General features: G+C 35.9%; 1 protein-coding gene across 1 annotated transcript in view; it reads left to right on the forward strand.

Annotated features, from left to right (window-relative positions):
* Nucleotides 1-14,909: 14,909 nt before the first annotated feature.
* The window catches only part of CABCOCO1 (ciliary associated calcium binding coiled-coil 1), a gene marked incomplete at both ends in the record, with an annotated part of 91,130 nt that continues 81,459 nt past the window's right edge, over nt 14,910-24,580 (forward strand). The window contains 2 exons of the mRNA XM_080695365.1: nt 14,910-14,979; nt 22,424-22,568. Of these exons, the coding sequence (XP_080551491.1) occupies nt 14,910-14,979; nt 22,424-22,568 (215 nt within the window). The remainder of the gene's footprint in view (nt 14,980-22,423; nt 22,569-24,580) is intronic.

Below are 24,580 nucleotides of genomic sequence, written 5' to 3' on the forward strand. Positions count from 1 at the left end.
TGTTCCTTTTGCTTCAGGCTCCAATATGGCTTAGCACAGCACTACTCCTTAGTTCATTTATTTTTGGGCAAAACAAAAATTACAAAATCTGAAATTTGTATACAGGCTCATGTTTTGTGTGACTAGGAAACCCCAGCATAGTAATTGCCCCAAATCTGCTATCATCCTTTTAATTAACATTCACAGAGAATTGTTTTTCTACAGAAAGTATTACCGATATTGAATCCAAACATGTGCTTTAAAGGTCACGTTCTAGAAGAAGACATACGTGCTTTTATTATATATGTTGATGAGTTAGGTGACTCTGATTTCCACATTGGCATAAAATGAAAGCAGAGGAAAGATTATCTGGTAAATAATGACAGGCTTAAAATTTTATTGCTCCTGGAATAACTGCTAAAATCCACCAGGTGGTGGAGTAAAATGAGTTAACAGTGCAGTTTAGCTTACGTATTTTCCTAGTTGGAGATGTAATTTTACAGAGCAATTCACAATTACATATCCACATTTTAGCCTATTTAAGTATTTTCTATTTTATCTTTTATTCTTACAAATCAGAATGTATATGTTAAAAATTTTAACCACATAATACTTTTTCTAGTACAAGGCAGTGCATAAACAAACAGAAGAAAGCCCTAGTTTAACTCGGTTCACAAATACAAATTAAAACAAAAGAACAAAAAACCCAGAAGCAAACTCTACTAAAAGGACAATTAGCCCTGAAAGTTTTACTAAAGAAAAAAAAAGCGACACTAATATTAAGCATCTTAGCTGGATTTATTATTGTTCAAAAGCTTTAGATTGTTGTATCCTCTTTCATATAGTTCTTATGTGACCTACTTTTGTCCTATCTAAAGACTTTCAAATTAAATAAATTGATTTGAATGTCTATACAGTTCACTTTGTGCGTATATCTTTATTCATTATTAATAACGACAGCAATCTTGTGCATATTAAAATGTATAAAATTATTTTTAGATATGGATCCAAATAGAGGATCAAATGACTTGCCTCAGGTCATGAAGTTAATCAGTAGTCAAACCATCACGAGATCCTGAGTTCCTCTAAGTCCAGCCTTTCATCCTGCTCCACCATCTACAGGGCCATCATTTCATCATGTGATTAAGATGAATCCAGGCAGTTAGCAACCTGTGTTGACACCCTGGGATCTGCAGAATTCTAAAAAGAGGGGAAAAAATAATTGAAGGGCTATTCCTGAAGTACTTACAGTATAATAGGATTGATAGTATAGGGGTAATTGTATTTTACTGCTAATAAAAATGAATGCAATAAAAATTTTAAACAATTGTATAGTCCCATAGCAGGGACCAAAATACTATCCTATATAATATCAAATGATTTAATTTAATTTACAAGTATCTGAGTGCCTAATAGATGCAAAATATTATATTTCCTACTAAAACAGTTTTTCTTAATGAGCTCATAATCTAATCTTATGGCCTAGTTTAGGTTAATTTGCTCGCCCTAGATTATAAAAAGATGGCTCATGATGTGGCATATTTTATTTCTAAATTAGGTTTTTAAGATAAAAATACAATATAATAACCCAATATTAGATTACAGACACTAAAGCAATAACCATAGCCAATAAGTGTTAGCTTTGAGTTTTACTTATTTTTTTCACTATCAGAAAGGAGTAAGAAACATTTGAGATGTGATCTAGTCAACTAGAGCAAAGCATTTCTTTGCTGCCCTTATGGTTTGGAGCCTATTCACTCCAAAGGCTTGAGAACTATTTGGGGAATTGAAAACATTTGCCCCCTTTCTCCCCAAATCTCACAGCCTGCCTTTTTGCATAGTTGCGTTGTCTCCCGTGCATTTCCTGGCCTGTTCTACCATCTCTTACTCCAGGTTTCTCTACTGCTTTGGTTCTACCGTCCCACTCACAAGTGACTCCTGAACATCGAACATCTCCAGCGTTCCTGGTTAACTTCTAAATATTTCCACCTTGCTATGCACATTCCGTCTGATGCTTCACCACTAAAACCAGACTTAATTAACATTTTGCCTTTTTAAAAGCCAGCCCCCACCCCCTGCTGCCTTCCAACAGTCTGATTTCCACTGGTGTAACAAGTGTGGGGGCGGTGAAGATCTGTGCAGGTTGCACTCAGAACAGAAGTACGGAGCTGAAACTATTTTCACTCGTGATGTGACATGCTTGAGCGCAGGGCTATGTCAGCCCTGGAAAGGCCTCTACCTGCTTCTTCCTCCCAGAGAGGATGATTTTGTCTAACACACACAAAGGTGGCAAGTGATGGTGAAGGACCCAAGAAGCACCCCCCCCCCATTTTCTCCAAGTCACTTATTTCAGAAACTCAAAATCTCTATATTATTTATTTATTTATTTATTTATTTATTTATTTATTGTTGTTGTTGGTACTGGGGATGGAACCCTTCTACCTCTGGGCTACACTCCCAGACCTATTTTTTAACATATATATATATTTTATTTGGAAACAGGGTCTCTTAAGCCAGCGCGGCTGGCTTCAAACCTGTGTTATCTTCCTGTCTCCACCTCCCAAGCACGGGGATTACAAGCGTGCACCACCATGCCCGGCAGAATCCCCATGTTTTATTTCCTCTTTTAGCCCCCATAAAATAACAGATCACATTCACCTCTTTTTCCCCATCTGTACTGTCAGGAGATCAGTGCAGCCCAGGGTCTTCTCTGAACTATTTTAATGGCACTGTCTTCATTGAACTCTTCTCTGTCACTCTTCTCTGTCCTTTCTCTGCTCCTGATTTTCCTTCATCCAGCTCCAGATTACCCTCCCTTATAGCATAATTTTATCTTGTCATTGTCCTGCTCAGAAACCTCATGATTTTCCTGTTGTCTGCATTATTAAGAAACAACTTCTCAGCCTGTCATTCTCCCACCAGGCAGGGTCTAAAATATTTATGGCCCCTTGAACAATATCTTGGAACTCCTAAGCACTCATTAAATACTCGTTGACTTGCTAAATATAAGATTTCCTACAATATGTTCCAAATGCTCCCTGCCCATCTAAGTCCCACTAATTCCTTGTACATACCCTAGGCACCATGGTAAACTGCTTGATATTATCAGAACCCCCATCCTTTACTATTTTGTGTGTATATCCTTGGCATTGCTGATTTATTTACCTAGGGCCTTGTCCATACCCAAGTCAGAAAGCCCACTCCCACACCTCTCTATAGGCTTTCCTTGTCTGATCTCTGTACTTATCCCTTCTTTTATTTTTTATTTTTATTTTTTCATTTTTATTTTTTTCATTTTTATTTTTTTGCGGGTCTGGGGGTGGAACCCAGGGGCATTTGACCTCTGAGCTACACCCCCTGCCCTGCTTTTTATTCTTCATTTTGAAACAGGGTCTCACTAAGTTGCAGAGGGCCTCACTAAGTAGCTGAGGCTGTCTTTAAACCGCGATCCTCAGGTCTCAGCCTCCGGAATGCTGGGATTACAAGTGTGCGCCACCACGCCCGGCTTATCCTTTCTTTTAGACTGAATATCCTCTTTCTTATAGTTCATCCATCATGTTATTTTCTCATTGTAGTCATCCTTGGTTTGTTGCTTTTACCAGATGTTAAGCTTTTCAAGAGTAGCCGTCCTTCTTACTTGTCTTTGCCTTGTCTTGAGCCCCAGGTTTAAAGAGAAATATACTGTAGACATTCAATAAATATTCATTGAATTGTAAACCTGCAATCAGTTTTACATATGCCCAAAAGACAAACTGATCAAGCATTTGACTTTTCAGGGGAGAGGTACCATCATAGAAAAATAGAAAAGAAAAGTGATTAAAGAGACTTTAATTTCTGACAGCAGTGAGGTCACAGAAGAACAAATTGTATATTATTGGATTTAATATGTAAAACATACAAGTAAACATACACTTTACTTTTTTTTACAGAAAGATGCCGAAGTACAGGAGCATGAAAAGATTTTGTCTTCTGATTTTCTTTCAACTGCCCAAATTGCTGCCTTGCTAACTGAGGATGTAGATGGAGTTCAAGAGTAAGCATTTCAGTATTACAGCAAAATAACCAGTTCCAGTTTTCCATTTATAAATGACCATTATATGTTATTACATATTTTAAATTTTTAAAAATGTTGTTATATTTTGCACTGAAATACAACTAGACTCTGGAAGCCAAAAGCTTTTAAATTCCTGACTTTTGTGCTGCTTGGCAGCCTTCTTTATGGGAGAAATACACTGCAAACCAATTTATTTTATAATAACCCAAAGTACAAATTTATTACTAAACTCCTCTAGCAAATGCCATCTTCCATTTCTCTATCTCATTCACAAAACTGTCAATATGAATAAATCCTAAAGAGTCATGTTTTCTGTAATATTAATAGTCAATGCATTTTATTATTTTAGAAATTCTGAATATTAGCCACCCATCTGTGATTTTTTTATAAAAAATGAAGCTATACTAAATACTTTGACTGCATACATGTTACTAAAAATGTAAATATCACTAAATTTATAGATGATAATTCTATGACATATACATTAGGCCATTTATTTACAGAGTAGATAATTTATTTAAAATATTAGTATCAGATATATCAAACACAATATTCTAAAAGATATTTTAAAAAATCATATCACTTTAAAATGAAATTCAAGGAAGCCGGGCATGGTGGCGCACTCCTGTAATCCCAGCATTATGAGGCTGAAACCTGAAGATCACAGTTTGTGGGCAACCTCAGCTACTTAGTGAGGCCCTTTGCAGCTCACTGAGATCCTGTTTCAAAAATAACTAATAAAACATTAGGGCTGGGGAGTGTAGCTTGGAGGTAGAATGTCCCTGGGTCCCATCCCCAATACCGCAAAAAAAAAAAAAAAAAAGAAAGAAAAAGAAAAAGAAAGAACGAAAGAAAGAAATTCAACTGGCTGTATGTGTGGAGACTGGGATGACATAATGTGCTGGACCAGAGCATCCTGTTATCTAGTCAGGACACAGACATGGAGTCTAGACCAGTGGACAAATGACTCTGTCAGCAGTTATCATTGACAAATCTTAGAAATGTTATGAAATAGTGGCAATTTGCTACTTAAAAGGAAACACGACGGCTGTACTGACTGGAAGAGAAGACGTTTTGAGAGCAGGAGAGAGTGCAAACCTTTCCCAGCAGTGAAACCCTGTGAGTTGGCCACACCTCCTGCTGTCAGAGAATTAAATTTCCCACAGATTAAAGCAACTATCTTGTGACAGTTTTACCATTTTTTATAGAAATGAATGTTCACTGGGAATTCTGATTCTTGGTGTGAGAAGATGATTGTGTTTTTGTGTGAAATATTTTCTAATGCTTTTGAACATTGCAGTGCAAAACAACAGGTGTTGAATACAGGGCAAAACTAATGCAGTGCATATAAGACCTATTTGTTTACGATTTATTTGTATTCAGCACTGAGTAAAAGGTGTAATAATTGCAATTAAGTAACATGTGCATTTGGCTTTTTAGAATTATTTCTCATCATATCATCACTTGTGCTATGTATTGTACTTTTTATCTCCAATTATTTGTTCTTTTTGTTGTTAAATATCCAAATTCTTTTTTTTGTGTGTGTGTGGTACTGGGGTTCCTGGAAACCCTTCTACCTCAGGGCTACACTGCCAGACCTATTTTATATTTTTATTTGGAAACAGGGTCTCTTAAGCCCTCGAGGCTGGCTTTGAACCTGCGTGATTCTCCTGTCTCCGCCTCCCAAGTGCGGGGATTACAAGTGTGCGCCACCACACCCTGCCCCAATTCTTTTTTAAATATGCTTTCATTGTTGAAATGTGTTTGTTTGTTTCCTGTCATTTTGTGTTCTATCTTCTGTTGGATATAATATTATTTCTTCATACTTTGATGCCCTGCTGATCAACTTCATCTCTTTGCTGGTTCTGGAGTCTGCTTCTTTTTTCTTCTTTGTGGTTTATTTCTTTAAGTATTTCCTCTAGTGTTGACTTAGAATTCATGAATTTTTTGAGGTTCTGCTTATCTTGAAATACTTTTGTTTCTCTATCAATGTTGAATAATAGTTTTGCTAGATAGAGCAATTTTGGTTGGAAGCTGTTTTCTTCCAGAGTCTGGATCACATCATACCAGTCTCTCCTGGCATTCATGACTTGGGATGTGTAGTCTGGGGTGATTCTTATTTTTTTGCATCTATATGTTACCCGTCCTTTTGTTCTCACTGCTTTTAAGATTCTTTCCTTGACATCTATGTTGGTCATTTTGATTATTATATGACGTGGGGATGTTCTTCTTTGATCTTGTCTTAGTGGTGTTCTGTATGTCTCCTGAACGTGAAGATCCAAGTCTCTTCCCATGTTTGGAAAATTCTCTGAAATTATTTCATGCACACCCATGTTCATAGCAGCACATCAACCTAGATGTCCATCGACAGATGAATGGATTGCAAAATTATGGGAAATACACACAATGGAATTCTATTCAGCCATAAAGAAGAATAAAATAATAGCATTTGCAAGAAGATGGAAGGAACTGGAGAGCATTATGTTAAGTGAAATTAGTCAAGCACAGAAAGAGAAGGGACATACGTTTTCTCTAATATACGCAAGCTAGGGAGTAGTGGCAATACCAGAGGGACTCCAGATGATGGAGGGGAAATCTCAGCAGAGCTTGAATGGAAGGATAGGAGAGGAAGAAAGCTGAGGTTGTTCAATGGAGGAGCTACATATGAATATGTGTAATAGTATAAATATAACATGGTTAACCTGGACACTCTTTATTGGGAAGGGGTAAGGGAAATGGGGGGGAAGGGCACGAAGCACAATCCAAATGTACACCATTTTCAATATGTTCCACTTATAAATAAAAAAGAAATATATATATATTTAAAAAATAATGAAAAAAATAAAAAATACATATTTTTTCATTGGTGTATTATAGCCTCACATCATAATATAAATCATGTTAACAGTGACATATATGCACACAGTACTTGGTGGCACCTGCCTCCCATTTTCTCTTAATCCAGAGTACTGAGATTGATGTTGGTCTATTCACATATGTACACATAGTTGATGGTAGTATTTCCATTAATAAATCTTTAGTGAGGCAGTGAGGTCTAGGACAAATAAATGACATAGTAGGTGATGCAGAAGTTAGCAATATAAAAATAGTGGGGCTGATTTTTTGGACTGTCTCTTTCATATAGAAATCACCTGAAGCAATCTCGAATTTAGAACATCATCTTTGGATAAACTCCAGCGGTGTTAGGAGCTATTTCACTGTCACTTTCTTGTTCTTCTTTATATGACTCTTGTTAACAGTAATCCTGATATATTTGCAATCAATCACTTACTTTCAATTTAAAATAGCATCATTATAAATAGGGACTATATACCTTTCAAAATGACAAATATTGTTTAGCTATCCTGTCACCAAGTGACAGAAGTATGCCAAAACCATGAAGTATACAATGCTATAAGCCGACTGAACGATAAGAAATCAGTGTATTTCCCTGCCTTCTGAAATTAGGAATTTCTCCCTGTGAAAGCAAGCAGTCAAATTAAACATTATAATTAAATATATTTTTAGAATTCCCTTTTCTTCAGTAGCTAAATGTCTGGGTACACTTCTCATGAGCCCGTAGCTGTTATCAATCATACATTTTTAAAAATGTAAACCTGACTTAATTTGCAGAACCACCCCATACTTTTCAAAAAAAGGAATTAAATTAAAAATAACTTCATAAAACCAGAAATAATATGGAGGCATCTTTTAGTATCATTTATCTAGTTAGGCCTCTACAAGCTGGTTTCGCTTGTGCTATCTGGTTGATTTCTTCTTGTTATCACTCCAAGTTCAAGAACACACAATATATGATAGTTAACTGAAATTCTTGGTATTACAAAGTAAATAGTCATATCACCTATTATGATCACAAAACTTAATAAAACAGTGTTAAGCATCTTTCATTGTCTGCATTCTCTTATACTATAGCAATGACCATCTCTCCCACTGCCCCCACCTTGTTCCATCTCCCCTTATGTCCAGAGGGGGTGCAAAAGGCTAGCAAAATACATGGAAACTTTGCATTCACACTGCAGCATTCTTACTCCAAATGCCCCCTGCATACTTTGCTTTGGAGTGAAATGACTGAACAAAAAAGAAAGGATAAATCCTTAAAACCCTGTGGCCCAAGTTATTGTGGAAGGCTCAATGACGCTATGGAAGGTGGTATAGGAAAGGTTAGGAGAGCCAGGGTGTCAAAGAAGTGTCACCAAAATGTTCTTAGAAAAGTGGTTGCCTTCATTCCAACACAAACATTGAAAAATAAATATAGAAAGCAAAGAATGTATTTAAATATTCAGGCCAAATATTTCATTAACAAAACACAGCATGCAGACGGCAGATGAAGGAAAACTTAGAAGTAGAGCTAACTGCTTGTGACAGAAGAAACTGTTATGCAGAAACTGTTGATTAAAGAGGGCATCAATTTCAAAAACAGAGAGGTTAAAGAAGAAACCGTAAAATACATAAGGAAGTTACTTTTAGAACTAAAGCAAGAAACTAAGGGTAAAAAGTAAAATCAATGCAGAAATCACCTTGCTATAAATCAAGTCATTAATAATGGAAGACAAATTTAAGAAAACTAAAAATGCAAATCACAGCAATTAGAACATGTTAGAACATACATCTGTCATAATGAATCAGGAAAAAGTTAAACTTCAAAGTAAATGTTTTAATTTAATATTTTGGTAGAATAAAATTTCATGTATTGCCTTATTTCTAGGTTAAAGAGAGAAAAATAAACAGGGCTCAGACTGCTAAAATGTCAGGCAGCAGAAATGAATAAATTTGACAAGTCACTAAAATTTAGGGCATTGACAAAATATGATTCCAGGACAAAATGTATTGGTATTCTTCTTTATGATTTGTATTTATTTATTTATTTTTATTTTTTATTTTTCTAATTTTAATGAGCATTTGTCAGTGAATTATAGTCTCACATCATAATGCAAATCATGTTGGCAATGACATTCATGCACACATCACTTGGTGGGCCCTACCATCTCTCCATTTCTCCCCCAGCCTAATAGAGATAATTTGTATTTTTTAAAGTCTTACCAAGACATTCTGACCTACTCAAATCACAGTACTATATTTTCCTAGTAAGTCTGTGATATTTGCTATTAGCATTTAAACCTTTAATCCATCTGGATTTTATTTTAATGCATTAGGTGGAGTGGTATTTTATTTTCTATGATAATGGACAGTTCACCCACCATCACAGAGTCTATACTTTCTCACCGTTTCAAAGTATTACCTCTGTCATATAACAAGCTCCCATGTATAATGGGTCTGCTTCTGGGTTTTCTACTCGTTCCATTGGCATACTTATTTATTCCATGACAGAATCACACATTTTTACCATCATAGAAGTATTTTCAATGGCTTTCTCTCAAGACTAAATGATGTCATACAGTAAATACTGAAAAGGAAATATTGCTGAGTAATGCCCAGTGCAGATTAAAGATGCCTGACCAGTAGAGTAACTGCCCCTCCACTAAAACCAACCTGTCTGCTTGTATCCACCTCTACCAGTAGAGCTGTGTACTTGATGAAATATATCAAAAGGTACAACCATATGATAAGGAAAGGATCATAATGACTTAAAAAATAAACATTTGTGCACGTGTATGTGTGTGTGTGTGTGTGTGTGTGTGTGTGTGTGTAATGAATGATGGTACTAGTACCCAGGACTTGACTCAACTTTGAAATCAACCTTTCTCTGAATTTCTAATTGTGTGATATTTTATATAGTAGTGATAAAATCATTGCCAATACAGATCAAAGCTACTTAACCCTTTTTTATTTTTGTTCAGTAGAAAAAAATAATCTCAAGAATCTCATCATTAATTACAAATTAATATTATTTTAGAGATTTTATATATACTAAATGGTAATGTAAGGCATTATGGGAAAAGAAGTGAGATTAAAATAATTGCTTCAAGTAATCAGAACTCACTTTTGGGTTTGAGATTTACCCTGATAACACTGAACATGAAATGCATGTTAAAAAGTTAAACACATTAATTGCATCCTTTATCTCTTTTTGGCTCTCTCTGAGTTCTTTTCGAAGCACCTCTATTATTTCTACAGTTATTTTCCTGATTTGATCTTCTAGAAATCTCTGATTTTCTGTTTTATCGGGTTCTGATGTTGTGGGGTTGTGGGCATTCATTGCTCCAGTATTATTCCTCTTTCCCATGATTTCGGAAGTTTGTGCCTTCTCTGGGTTCTTCCCTTGGGTCACTATGACTTCACATAAGGTGTTTTGGATCTCGAGTCTGTAGTATCTCAGACCCCACTACTCCTTTACTGGGTTGTATCACAGAGTCTCCGACCCAGAGAGTCGATAGAGGATGCTTTAGACTGTGGGGGGTGCCAGGTTGCACGTTCTCCTATGGTGTGATATCTCTGCCAACGCCCCTCCCCCACTGGGTCAAGTCCCAGGGAGTACAGTACTGGGATTTCTCCTCTGTGGCCCGCAATTTGACTCACTGTTCTTGAATACGCAGATGTAGCTGTACTGGATTCGGGTGAATTCTCTGCTGCTGCCGCCAGTGGCAATATGGCTTCGCTGCTACGCCCTCGGCCGTGAGGCTGGCGTATTTCTTCTTGGTTTTGATTTCCACTCTGAATCGCTGCAGCGTGTGTTGAGCTCAGCCACTGGGAGCTTTAGATTTTATCTGCGGCGAGAAATCCCGCCTGGCTGTTCCGCAGAGGCTCACCTCAGCTTGCTGTAGCCGTCCAGTGAATTTGCCGCTGCCGCCGGCAGTATGGTGCTGCTGCCGCGTCCTCGGGCATGAGGCCGGTTATCTCCTCTGTGGCTCTGAGCTCTGTTCTCAGTCCTCTTTCTCTCTGGAGGCTGGTGATTTTTTGTTTCTCTGGTGATGGTGTTTTCTGGCTATGAAAGGCGCTGATTTTGTGGTAATGGAGATTGGTTGTTAGCGGGGCTCTTAAGCCCTGCTTTTCTCGGTCGCCATCTTCCCGGAAGTCAACATCAGAACCCGATAAAACAGAAAATCAGAGATTTCTAGAAGACCAAATCAGGAAAATAACTGTAGAAATAATAGAGGTGCTTCGAAAAGAACTCAGAGAGAGCCAAAAAGAGAAAAAGGATGCAATTAATGAAGTAAAGGCCTCAATTCAAAGCACAAACAACCGATTAGACCACATGGAGAACAGAATCTCGCTCTTAGAAAATGATCATTCCAAAAATGAACGCATAGTTTCTAATCTAGGAAAAAATATCCGACAGCAGGAATATGATATTGAAGAAATATGGGCCCATTTTAAGAGAGCTAACCTAAGAATAATTGGAATAGAGGAGGGAAAAGAAAGTGAAACCAAAGGGATCAACAATCTCTTCAAGGAAGTAATAGCAGAAAATTTTCCAAACATAGAGCAAGAGGTTGATACACAGGTCCAGGAATCTTATAGAACTCCCTTTAGACAGGATCAGAGAAGAGGATCCCCACGCCACATAATTGTCAAAATGACCAATGTGGAAGCCAAGCAGAGAATCTTAAAGGCAACAAAAACAAAGGGCCAAGTGACATTCAGAGGCAAACCAATTAGAATCACTCCAGACTTCCCAAACCAAGTCATGAGAGCCAGAAGGGCTTGGAGTAACATATTCCAAACTCTGAAAGAAAACAACTTCCAGCCAAAAATTTCCTACCCAGCAAAACTTTCTATCAAATTAGATGGAGAAATAAGAAACTTCCATGACAAACAGAAACTGAAGGAATTTTTGTCTTCAAAACCAGCACTAGAGAAAATACTCAAAGAGATTAACTACAAAGAAGAAATAGGTAACACACACCAGAACCAGAGAAACAAGATTTTCCATCCAGCAGTCAACTAAGATTGGTTACCTGTGGAGATTCATTACTTATGTTAGTCTTTTACCTATCTCTAAATGGTATTGTTTGCCTTTATTGTTGTTAATTTTTAGGATGTCTAGTTGGAATATTAATATACCTTCAGATATAGCATTTGGAAATATTTTATCCCATTCTATTAGTAACTGTTAACTCTGTTTACATTGTCTTTGAATATACAATATTTTTTTTTATTTTTTAGGGAGTTTGTATACTCTTCTGTTGCCTGTGCCATTGAAATCATATCCAAGAAATCACTGCCAATTTCAGTGTTGTGAGGTTTTATGACCCAGATTTTCTTCTAAAAGTTTATAGTCTTAAGATTTATATTTAGGTCTTTTATCTATTTTGAGTTAATATTTGTATATGGGATTAGGTAAGGGTCCAATTTTATTCTTTTCCATGTAATTATTATCTTTCAACAATATTTAGTTAAAAGATTATTGTTTCTACCTCCAAATGTTCGTGGAAACCTTGTCAAAAATAACTTGACAATATATGGAAGAATTTAGCTCTAGGCTTTTATTTAACTCCAATGGTTTATATATCTGCCTTTAGAATAGTACTACACTGTTTCAATTATTGTAGCTTTATATGGTTTGAAATCAGAAAATATATATCTTCTAGCTTTGTTCTTTTTCAAGATCGTTTTGGGTATCTAGAGTCCATATTCCATATTAGGATAGAGTTTTTTTCTGAAAAATAAATATATAAGTATATGATAGTTTCACCTAAAAAATAGAAAAAAAAATATTCTCTGGTAAGAAAGAAAGCAAAAAGAAATATTGAAATGTTATTTTTAAGTCATCAAAAGCTTGGTATCAGACAAATGAAACTGTTATGTGAGATTATAATTTTTAATTTTGGATAAATTGCTATAATACTAGATGTCAACCACTAAGCCAAGCATGGGAGGGAGGGATGGGGAGAGAATGGGGTGGGGATCCGGTGGGGGCTGACTGGGCGATGTGTGCATATATGTCTACAAAAGTTTGTATCCCACTATGATGTATGAATACAGTGCACCAATAAAAAATAACAAAAGAAAAGAAAAGTTAAACACATATTAACATAAGTTTTACTTGTTCCCAAACTTGTTTAATCATGCTGTGTTTGTTACTTATTTTATTATTACATAACTTATTTTAATATTATAAATAATAAGGGATTCCTTTGTCTGGGTTTGTGTGGTGCCATGGATTGGATCCAGGGGACTTCTACCTCTGAGCTACATGCCCTCAGCTCTATTTTATTTCTTACTTTGAGGCATGGTTCCCCTAAATTACTGCGTGCTGGCCTAGAACTTATGAAGATCCCCATCTCAGCCTCCCAAGTACTAGGATCACAGGCCTGTACCCCTATTCCAGATGTGGGTTTCCTTTTTTGAAGACAGCTGTATACCACTGTCACTCACATTCTCCCCCCACCCCGCACCTCAGAAATAAGCTTCCATCCTGGTTCCATCCTGGTTAAAACAAAGAGAAAGATGAAACACTAAACCACAAAATAAAAAGACAATTGCCACAGTCATTATAAATCAACCAACTATAGGAGAAAATGTAAGATACACATAGTTTCAGATTTTAGAATGAACTAAAGTATATATTTATTCTCCCAGAAAAAAGAATCCTTAAAGCGCAATTTTAAGAATCCTTATTTGCAATAGTAGGACCAGGGTTTTTCAGGCTCCGGGCAGAATCTTTTGTGAATCACAGGAAGTCAAGTGTTTATGTGCTGATATTAAAGAGAACCTACCCATACTTTTTTTCTTTTTCCCACTAATTAAAGAGAAAATAATTGTTAGGATAATTGGCAGAGAGATACTTCAAACAGGAAAGGTCTGCTAGTTTGCAACATGGCCAAGTCTCCACCTCCAATGTATTTTCTGAAAGTAGCAATACAAGGACAAAAACTTACCTTCATTTAAAGATGAGTAATGAACACAAAGAATAGGAACACAACAATATTGTAAGGGGAAAAAAACAAATGAGGGGATAAATAAGAAAAAGAAATAGCAGATAAAGAAGACACAGCAGATACAGCAGTGAGCAGACAAAAATATGATCAGACATTTCCTCATAAATTTTAAAAGATTAGGAGGCACTCAGAAGAACATGAAACAGGTACAAAAATTCGAAGAAGAGATAATGAAAAAATGAAAGGTTATAATGCTTGTAATAAAGCAGTAGAAAAGTAAAAACCTTACAGACTTTAAGGTGAAATTTATAGTAGCCCAAGGAAGAAATAACGCAGATAAAATCACACCAGTGGACAGAAAAGACATAATTAGGAATATAAAAATTGCAAAGAAAATATAGTTAAAAGAATCTGAAGGTTAAAAATTACAGATATAGATATAATTAATATAAGTAAAATTCTTTAAAAGAAAATATAACAGAATATTTTAACAATCTTGTTCCAGAACACATTCAGAAATTTAAAGAAAATAATTGTATAAATAGAAGGAGATATTAAATATCAAAGGCAAAAATTCTAACTTCAAAGATAAGGAAAGTAAGTACAAGGGAAAAGTGAGTAAAATTAGAAAATAAAGAGGAAGGAATGGGGAAAAATAGAGCTCTTTCTCTTTTGAGTGTCATTTTGCACTTAAGGATTTTTATGTAACTGAATATTTTTAGATTTTAAAAATTATAGAATTGCAGGCATGGTTGCCTACTATTGTATCCCAGTACTTGGGAGGCTAAGATGGGAAGGTAGCAGATTTGCATGCAGCCTGCCTCATAAATTTAGTGAGGTCTCTGAAACTTGGTAAGACCCTGTTCCAAAAATAAATAAATAAATAAATAAATAAATATTATACAATTTTTTACAAAATATATTTGTTTTCAATATTTAATCTAATTTAATATCTGGATTTTTCTTTTTGTTATAGAAAACTGGGAATGTTTCTGAATTTCAAAAATCTTCAGACTTGCTTAAAAGATGCCATTATACTGGATTATTATGTGTCTGGATTTTTGTGGGCCAAAGAAATGGACTTTTCTATTACTCAGTATTCAAAATACATGACTTTACTAAATAAGTTACTTCATAATCTCAGAGGTAAGTACATTATTTTTCTGTTTTTTTAAGAAAAAGATATTTAGTTTATCATCTAACTTAATGATCTTAAAGCAAAAGTTTCTGATTTTGCTGGAATTTCCTCAATGAAAATTATGGGCTTTTTATGGATATAGTAAAGATATGGCTTATATCTTTATATAGTTGTAAGTCCTCAAGTCATACTTAAAAATACTAACTTTCTCTTAATAATCAATTTGCCAAAGATAAATTTTCTTTAAAAGTTGCCAATGCCATCATCTTCAAGCATCTGAGAACTCTGTTATATTCTTGCAACTTTTATGTATATATAAAATTAGTCTAAAATTAAAAGTTTATCAATAGATATTTTAACCTGTCCCTAAAATTGAATAAAGAGGAAAGAATAAGGAGGTTTTCTATTAATTATTTAGAAAATTACATTTTTATTAAAAAAGCAAAGTGAAAAATTATGTGCTTTTGTTTATAAAAGAGACAAAAATAAGAATTTATATGTTTTTATTTGCACATACACAAAAAAATTACTAAAGGAATACGGGAAAAAACCTAATAATTACAATTACCTGTGAGGAAGGGTAGTAGGAACTGGGCATTTGGGCATAGTGGTTGGAGGATGTCTTTTCATAATAAATCTATATATATAGCTATTTTTGAAACATGAATATATAACCTATACAATTTATTTATTTTCTGTCTTTTTTTATGCTGGCAATTGAATCCAGGGGCATTCTACCTCTGAACTACACCCCCAGTCCTTTTTATTTTTCTATTTTATGTATATATTTATCTACTTATTTTTGGTGGGTTCCTGGAAACCCTTCTACCTCCAGGCTACACTCCCAGACCTATTTTATATTTTTTATTTGGAAACAGGGTCTCTTAAGCCAGCGAGGCAGGCTTCGAACCTGCGCGATCCTCCTGTCTCCGCCTCCCAAGCGCGGGGATTACAGGCGTGCGCCACCACGCCCAGCTTTATTTTTCTATTTTAAAACAAGGTCTAAGTTGCTGAGGTCCTCACCAAGTTGCTGAGACTGGCCTTAAACCTGTTATCTTCCTATCATTTCAATTTCAAATTTCTGAGCAGAGTGCTCATCAATAGAAAATAAAGGGAATGAACGAATGAATCTCAGACTCTAAATTGAAGAGAATATTTACATCTCAAATTTTTTTCCATACTTTAAAACCAACTCAAGAATATTCCTTTGAAGCGAAACTTTATACCGTTGAAATCAGTTCCAAAATGAATGTTTAGAACTGGTGCAGGATCCATCTAACTATTCACAAACCACGAGGAACACAAGGATGTTAACAAAGTTATAGACAAAATCAGTGAAGAGTGTAACCTCAGTGTGTCTGCCTATTCAAGGAGGGCGAGTGTGTTTGCTTGAACTCAGTGGCTGTAGAGTCCTGAGCTCAGCCTTCTCATTCCCAGGGCTTGCTAGGAAAGCTCAACCCAAGCCCAGGGTCCTGTGGCCCATCCAATGTGGAACCAGCTTGCAGTCTAGCAAAGTGCTAACTCGGTGTCTGATTTGTTTCTTGCCTCTGACTCGTACTGCACTTCTACAAGGCATTGTGCAGACAAACCACCTAGAACCAGATTGGCTTAAATTAAGAGACTCTAAAAATAGAAACAAAGCCTAAAATGATGGCACACACCTGTAATCCCAGTACTTGGGAGACTGAGACAGGAGGATCTCAGGTTTGAGGACAACCTCAGGAAGTAGTGAAACTCCCATCAACCTAGCGAGACTCTTGCTTCAAAATAAAAATAAAATAGGACTGGGAGTGTAGCGTAGAGGCAGAATGACCTGGGTTAAATCCCCAGTATCACACACACAAAAAAAGAAAAGAAATAGAAAAAGATTATAGAAATAGGATCTGTAGAGTTATCTTAACCGTTGATCCTCATGGAGTCCGCCAACTGCAGACAGAAAATATTTGAAAAATACGTGTCAGTACTGAACATGACCAGACGTTTTTTTCTAATCATGATTCCCTAAACAATACAACAGCTATTTGCCTAGCATTTGTAGTGTATTCAGTATAATTAGTAATCTAGAGATGATTTAAAGTCTATGGGAGAATGTGTGTAGGTTTTGTGCAAATACTATATAATTCTACATAGAGGGACTTGAACATCTACAGATTTTGGTCTTTTTCAGGGATTCTGGAACCTACCCTCTGTGAATACCGAGGAACTACTGTACACGTTTGGGGTCTAGGTTTTCTAGGGCCTGACCAAAGGCAAGCTGTAGAGTATCATTTAGACAAGATATTTGGCTTTTATTCCTGCTCATAGGTCTAGATTGACTCTCCTGTGCATAGCATGATTATTCTTAAGTAACTACAGGATTTTTTTTTTTTTTTTTTGCAGTACTGGGGGTGGAACCCAGGGCCATTTTACCTCCGAGCTACACCCCCAGCCCTTTTTTTACTTTTTTTTTTTTATTTATTCTCTATTTTGAAACAGGATCTCGCTGAGTTGCAGAAGGGCTCACTAAGTAGCCGAGGCTATCCGCAAACTTGGATCCTCCTGTCTCAGCCTCCCGAATGCTGGGATTACAAGTGTGCGCTACCACTCCCAGTTTATAGGATCCTTTCTAATTCTTATGATGCTAAATTGTTTCACCTCAAATATAAATGACAAGAGCAGGTTGCATTTATGTAGAATTCATTTGTGTCAGCCAGGATACCAATCACATTACAAATAAGGTCTTAATTCGCATACAACTTTATGAGAAAAACAAATAAGACTCAAAGGCCTTGAACAACTCTCTAACAAGATGGTCATGCTGCTGCACACACATAATCTCAGGATGTGGGAGGTTCAGACAGGAGGATCGTGGGCCAGCCTCAGCAACAGCGAGACCTGGTATCAAAATAAAAAATAACATGGGGTGTAGCTCAGAGTTAGAAGGCCCCGGGGTTCAATCCCCAGTGCCACACACAAAATAAATAACTAAATAACTCTGTTAACATCACGTAAGTCCAGCCTCAGCAAATGAGAGCCCGTCCTTCTGACAGCTATATCAAATATGCCTCACTTTGAGATGATTCTAGACAGCACTACCGTAAAATACTAGAATGCGCATATTTTCAGTTTACTAAAAGTTTTATGTGCATTTCTTATTTGATCATCACAGTAGTACTATAATTTTGAAAACATATTATTATTCTCTTTTCATGATAAAGAAAAGAACACTCTGGTCATCTATCTAGTATCAGTTATGAAGTACTATCCTAAATTTCCCAATTAATTATGAACTTAGTTTATTCTTTTGTTATCTTAGTTTTTCAAGAATAAATTTTATTTCTATAGCCTTACTATTTAAGTGGTTTAATCATATCACTGAATGCAACTTTTAAAAGAACAAATGTTTCAGTTAGATAAGTGAAATGATAACTTCCCTAATTTTTAAAACAATTATCTACCGAAAGACAGACGCAGAAAAATAGTTTGAGTCAGTTATTTTTCAATATAAGAAAACAGTATTATAAATGTATTTTTATATTTAATAAGTATAATTTAATCTAGATTTATAATCAATTATCTAAGAATTCCTTTTTCTCTGTCTCTAATTAATGTAATTTTATTAATAAAGTGATTCAGATTTTCCATTCATTTATGAATTGCTCTTATTTAACAGATTTTTCATTTCTTAAGTTATTTCCGCTATTTTAAAAAGATGTTTATAATAGAAAGAAAATGTATAATTGAGTTAAATTCCACTTGGAATAATATAGAAAATTCTAGTTATCCAGCAATAATTCAGTGTATCTGACATGCATAAAAGATGTTCTCAAGGGAAACTATGAGAATGGACCAATTGTTATTCATTAAAGCAGATTTTAATTGCTATAAAGTTTTATGCTTCTAATTTCTATAAGTAGAAAAGAATCGAGACTAAACAAATTATAAAGTAGTGTTCATAGTATCTTTCTGAAAATTTAAAGTTGCTATTTATTTTATTAATAATTTTGATGTTTGGGTTACATCATATGTACATCTCCTAAAGAGTAGCTAGTCTGGTTCAGAAGTGGCTGGGTGCACTCACAATTTATGTCCATCCCCATCCCTCCAAAACTCCATTCATTACAAGGAGCAGAACATTTACTAAGGGTTTTCTAAGAGAACAAAATTTGTTTGGCAGGGTGCAGACTGAGCAGTACAATGCCATCATCCCTATCCCATTCCCATCCTCAGCTGACTCACCTCCCCTCAACAGCTAGCCCAGAGTCAGTTTCCCCAGAGCCTTTCAGCTCTTCACCCCCAGCCACCTGAGTTTTATGCACCCACTATAATCAGAAAACAAAGGACCCTCTGGATCCTCCATTTCCCTGAATTCACCCTTCAGGGTGTTGAAAGAAAGTGTGTGTGTGTGTGTGTGTGTGTGTGTGTGTGTGTGTGTGTGTGTGTGTTTACATGTGTGCACTCATTCTAAACATTTTACCTGCCTCAAGTAAAAATGAGCATTATATTACCAAACAAGGAAAAGACAATAGAAATGAATATATTATAGATACTCTAAAAGCTAAGTCTAAGGGTTTTTACTTTTACTTTTTCACTGAGACAAATGCCACAGAAAGTGTTTGTTTTTTTGTTTGTTTTTTGTATCTTTGAGTAGACAAGAATCATTCAGCTGCTCATTTGTGGTTATGGTGGTACAGTGGTACCCTCTTTTTGTACTTCTTCCAGTTTTCACCAACATCGTTGTGGGAACATTTGAGAATCAGATTGCATGATTTCTAACCTGTAAGCTGTGGGGAAAAAAAGATACTTTGAATTTTACATAAATATCCGTAGTGAAAATCTTCAGGCCCAGATTCTCACATGGCATTTCTGAACTCCAGTCACTTATATTTTAATCTCTGAGTTCAGCTCCGCTGTCTGTAGCAAACAAGCCTACCCATCTGGGTTTTGCTAACCATCTAAGTCAACCAACTTTTTGTAAATCTTATATTTTTTCTAAGATTATTTTAAAAAAATTTATTGGCGCATTGTAGTCATACTTTTTTTTTTTTTTTTTTTTTTTTTTGCGGTACTGGGGATGGAACCCAGGGGCACTATACCTCCGAGCTACAGGCCCAGCCCTATTTTTTATTCTTTATTTTGAAACAATGTCTCGCTGAGTTGCAAAGGGCCTCACTAAGTAGCTGAGGCTGTCCTGAGGCTGTCCTCGAACCGTGATCGTCTTGTCTCGGCCTCCCAAATGCTGGGATCACAAGCGTGCGCCACCACACCTGCCTGTAGTCATACATCTTCATGGCGTACAAGATGGTAGAGGTCTACATGTACACATCATCCAATTAGCCCTTACTCAATTCTCACCCCATTCCCTCCTCCCTTTCTCCTTCTCATGTTTGGCTTAGTGATTGGTATGTTTTTGAATGTACATCATGTACATTAGGGAATTTTCCTCTCCCCTCCATCATCCTCAGGTCACCTTATTGCATATCTATAGTTTCTCTTTCTTTGTCTAGACTTTATCCTATGACCCATTTTTATTATCCTAGCTTCTGCATATTAGGGAGAGCATCCAATTTCTTATTTTTTTGTGACTGACTAATCTCCGCATAATATTCTCCAGTTCCACCCATTTCCCTTAAATGATGTAACTGTGTTTTTCTTTATGACTGAGTCACATTCCATTGTGCACATATTCTTAGTTTTGTAATCCATTCATCTATTGATGGACACCTTGACTGGTTCCATAGTTTGCCAATGGTGAATTCTGCGACTATGGACATATATACCTATGCATTAGTTTGGTATTTTGGTTTCCATTCTTTTGGGTAGATACCCAGAAGTGGTATTGTTGGATCACATGGTAAGTTCGTTCTCATTCTTCTGTATGGAGGATCCTTCATACTGTTTTCCAAAGTGGTTGCACTAATTTGCAATCGCACCAACCAACAATGTATTAGAGTTTCCACTTCTCCACATCCTCACCAGCATTTGTTTTTTTTTTAATTAATGATTGCCATTCTAATTGGAGTTAGGTGAAATTTCAGGGTGGTTTTGACTTGCATCATTCTGATTGCTAGTGATGCTGAGCATTGTTTTCATACATTTATTGGCGATTTGAATTTCTTCTTTTGTGAAGTGTCTATTTAGTTCAATTGCCCATTTTTAATTGGCTTATTTGTTTTCTTAGTGTTGAATTTCTTGAGTCTCTGTATATTCTAGATATTAGTCTTCTATTGGAAGAATAGTTGGCAAAATATTTCTCCCATTCTGTCGCCTCTCTGTTGAGGTTCTTAATAGTTTCCTTTGCTGTACAGAAGCTTTCAGTTTAATGCAATCCCACGTATTGATCTGATTTTTAGTTTCTTGTGCCTTTGGGGTCTTGTTGAGAAAATTTTTATCTGTGCCTATGTGTTGCAGTGTTGGACCGATCCCCTTTTTCAAGGAGCTTCAAGATTTCTGGTCTTATTTCTAAGGCTTTGCTCCATCTTGAATTGACTCTTATGTAGGGTGAGAAAGTGGGGTTTATTTTTATTTTTCTGCATAAGATTAACCATTTTTGCCAACAGCATTTGTTGAACAGGCTTTTGGACCCTTTGTCAAAAATCAATTGGCTGTAAGTGTGTGGATTTGTTTCTGGGTCTTCTATTCTGCTCCATTGGTCTATGTATTTGTTTTTGTGCCAGTACCATGGTGTTGTTTTTTCTTTTTTTAAGTTTTTATTGGTGCATTATATTCATACATCATATTGGGGTAAAAAACTTGTGTGTACATACATGTACACATCACTGATTTAACCCCTACCCAATTCCCACCCCATTCCCTCCCCATCCCTCCTTCCCTTGCTTGGCTCAGTGATTGACTTTGATATGCTTAAGTACATTGTGTGTTTTAGAGATTTTCCTCTTCCCCACCCCTTTCTCCTCCTTTAAGTTGTCTTGTTTGCTCCTCTATAGGATTTCCTTTTTCATCTAGAGTTCCTCCTATGACCCATTTCTCCTTAACTCTCACATATTAGGGAAAGCATCTAATTTCTTATTTTTTGTGACTGACTAATCTCACTTAGCATGATGTCCTCCAGTTCCATCCATTTAGCTGAAAATGATGTAATTGAGTTTTTTTAATGGCTGAGTAAAATTCCACTGTGTACATATCCCACAGTTTTGTAATCCATTCATCTATTGATGGACATCTTGGCTGGTTCCATAGTTTTGCTATGGTGAATTGTGCAGCTATGAACATAGATACGCATGCATTAGTTTAATCCCAGTACCATGGTGTTTTTACTACAATAACTTTGTAGTATAGTTTAAAGTCAGGTATTGTGATTCCTTCTGCATAGTTTTGTTGCTGAGAACTACTTTGGCTATTTGGGGCTTCTTGTCCCAAATCAATTAATGGCACAGTTAGAACATCTTGGATTATTTTGCTCTTAAAAAATCATCATAATAATACTTAAGATGTCCCTGGATTTTATTTCAGCACTACATATGTCCTTAGAGAACAGCATAAAGTGGCTGGGGGAGGTCATGGCTGAAATTGGACCAAACTATTCACAAAAGAACGAGGAACAGAATATCTTTGATGTAAAACAAGCCAATGCTATCGTTGACTACTTAAAACTCAGGTATGTTTGTTTTTATAGCATTATAAAATGTCTACCAAATACAAACTAATTCAGTTATTACAAAGCCAGAATTACAGAATGTATGCAGTACATAATCCAATGAGCAAACAAATAATATTCAAATCTCTCATCTATTAAATAAAAGTCAGGATATTGAACATTTAAGCCAATGTTACATTTTTTAAAATGGTCTGTGTTTAATAAGTATAATTTTTCCAGGTGTGGTGGTGCACCTTGTAATCCTAGTACTTGAGAGGCTGAGACAAGAGGATCACAGGTTCAGGGCTATCCTCAGCTACTTAGTGAGGCTCTCTGCAACTTAGTGATACCCTGTTTCAAACATAAAGGATAAAAAATTGGGCTAGGGATGCAGAAACCTTCTGGATTCAATCCCTAGTACCACAAAAACAAATAAATAAATTTAATTTCACCTGAGATTATAACAAATTACTCAAGGATTTTTTTCTGCATCTCTTATACCATTTTATTAATTTTTGTGATTAATTAGGCTTAATTATAACAGATTCTTTGTTTTTGGTAATTGACCTTTCCAACTTCCTCACTTTATTTATTTATTTATTTATTTATTTATTTATTTATTTATTTATTTATTTATTTTGAGGTACTTGGGATAGAACCCAGCAGCATTCTACCTCTAAGCTACACCCCCAGCTCTATTTTTTTTTTTTTTGGCGAGTTTTGGGGATGGGACCCAGGGGCATTTGACCTCCGACCTACACCCCCTGCCCGATTTTTTATTCTTTTTATTTTGAAACAGGGTCTCACTCAGTTGCAAAGTGCCTCACTAAGTAGCTGAGGCTGTCCACAAACCTCAGTCTTTGTGTCTCGGCCTCCCAAATGCTGGGAATTACAAGTGTGCACCACCATGCCTGGCTCCCAACTTTACCTCTTAAGGAGCAACATTCATTTTTATTTAAATGTTTACTTTAAGTCCTTTGTGTTAGAAATGGAAGAGATTTATGTATTTTCTTAATGTTTTTACGTGCCATAAAATATTTTGTGCAACTGACCTATTAAACATATTATTAAGCCTCACTCTCAACTTGCAAAATTATGGCAAATGGAAGTGAAGTGCTTTCTGTAATAGTGATTCTTCCTTGGTGAACTAAGAGATCTGTTTTTACATATAGTCTAACAGGACGTCTACATTACATTCATGTGTTTCTCCAAAGGGACATTTTTGGAGTTTGCAAATATTCAAGCAGGAGTGGGTAAAAATTTTTCTTTTCCCTGAATAAAAGTTTTTGCACAGTATCTTTGTTCCTTTTATGCTATATACTTGAGTATTTTCCAACTTTCAAATTAAAATTTTAAAATAAAGTGTGCCAGAAGAAATCCTAGACATGTTTGTGATTTGCTTGGCTAGGATCCTGGTTGTAGTCTGGAAGCTTTATAAATATTAGTGTGTTTAATATCATAAAGTTTATACACTGGCTTCTGGCATGAATTAATAATGGCATATGATATATTCTTTATATAATGGCATTTGATATAATGTGATTTCTTAACATAAAAATTATCTCCTAATGAATGACTCTCACTAAAACCACAGTAGCTGTTGTGCCAGTTAGATTAAAGCAAGGTACATGGATGTGGGGAGGAAAGAGAAGGCTGGAAATCTGGAGTTGGATGAGAACCTGTATGCCTCAAAGTCTTTCTGTGCCCATCAGGGTTGAGAATCACTAAGCCAGAGCATTCTACCCTGCACATTCGTATTAGCATCCTTCTCCTTTCCCTCTGTTTGAGCATGCCAGATTGCTCTTGCAGAACACATTTCTACAGCTGAGTTCAAAACCCAGGAGGTTTATAATGGGCACAGAGACTGATAGCTAATCATAGCAGCAAAACTCACACAGGCACCATCAAGACAGCTTCTCAGCAGTGAAGGACAGCTGCTCTTTTCCATCAAGTCTCATCTCTAGGCAAATGCTCATTAACAATATGCATCTCTTAACATATTGTTCAGAAAATGGTGAAGTTAGGAGGGGGAT

This window comes from Muscardinus avellanarius (genome assembly GCF_963383645.1).
Source record: "Muscardinus avellanarius genome assembly, chromosome: 4".
Classification (NCBI taxonomy): Eukaryota; Metazoa; Chordata; class Mammalia; order Rodentia; family Gliridae; genus Muscardinus; species Muscardinus avellanarius.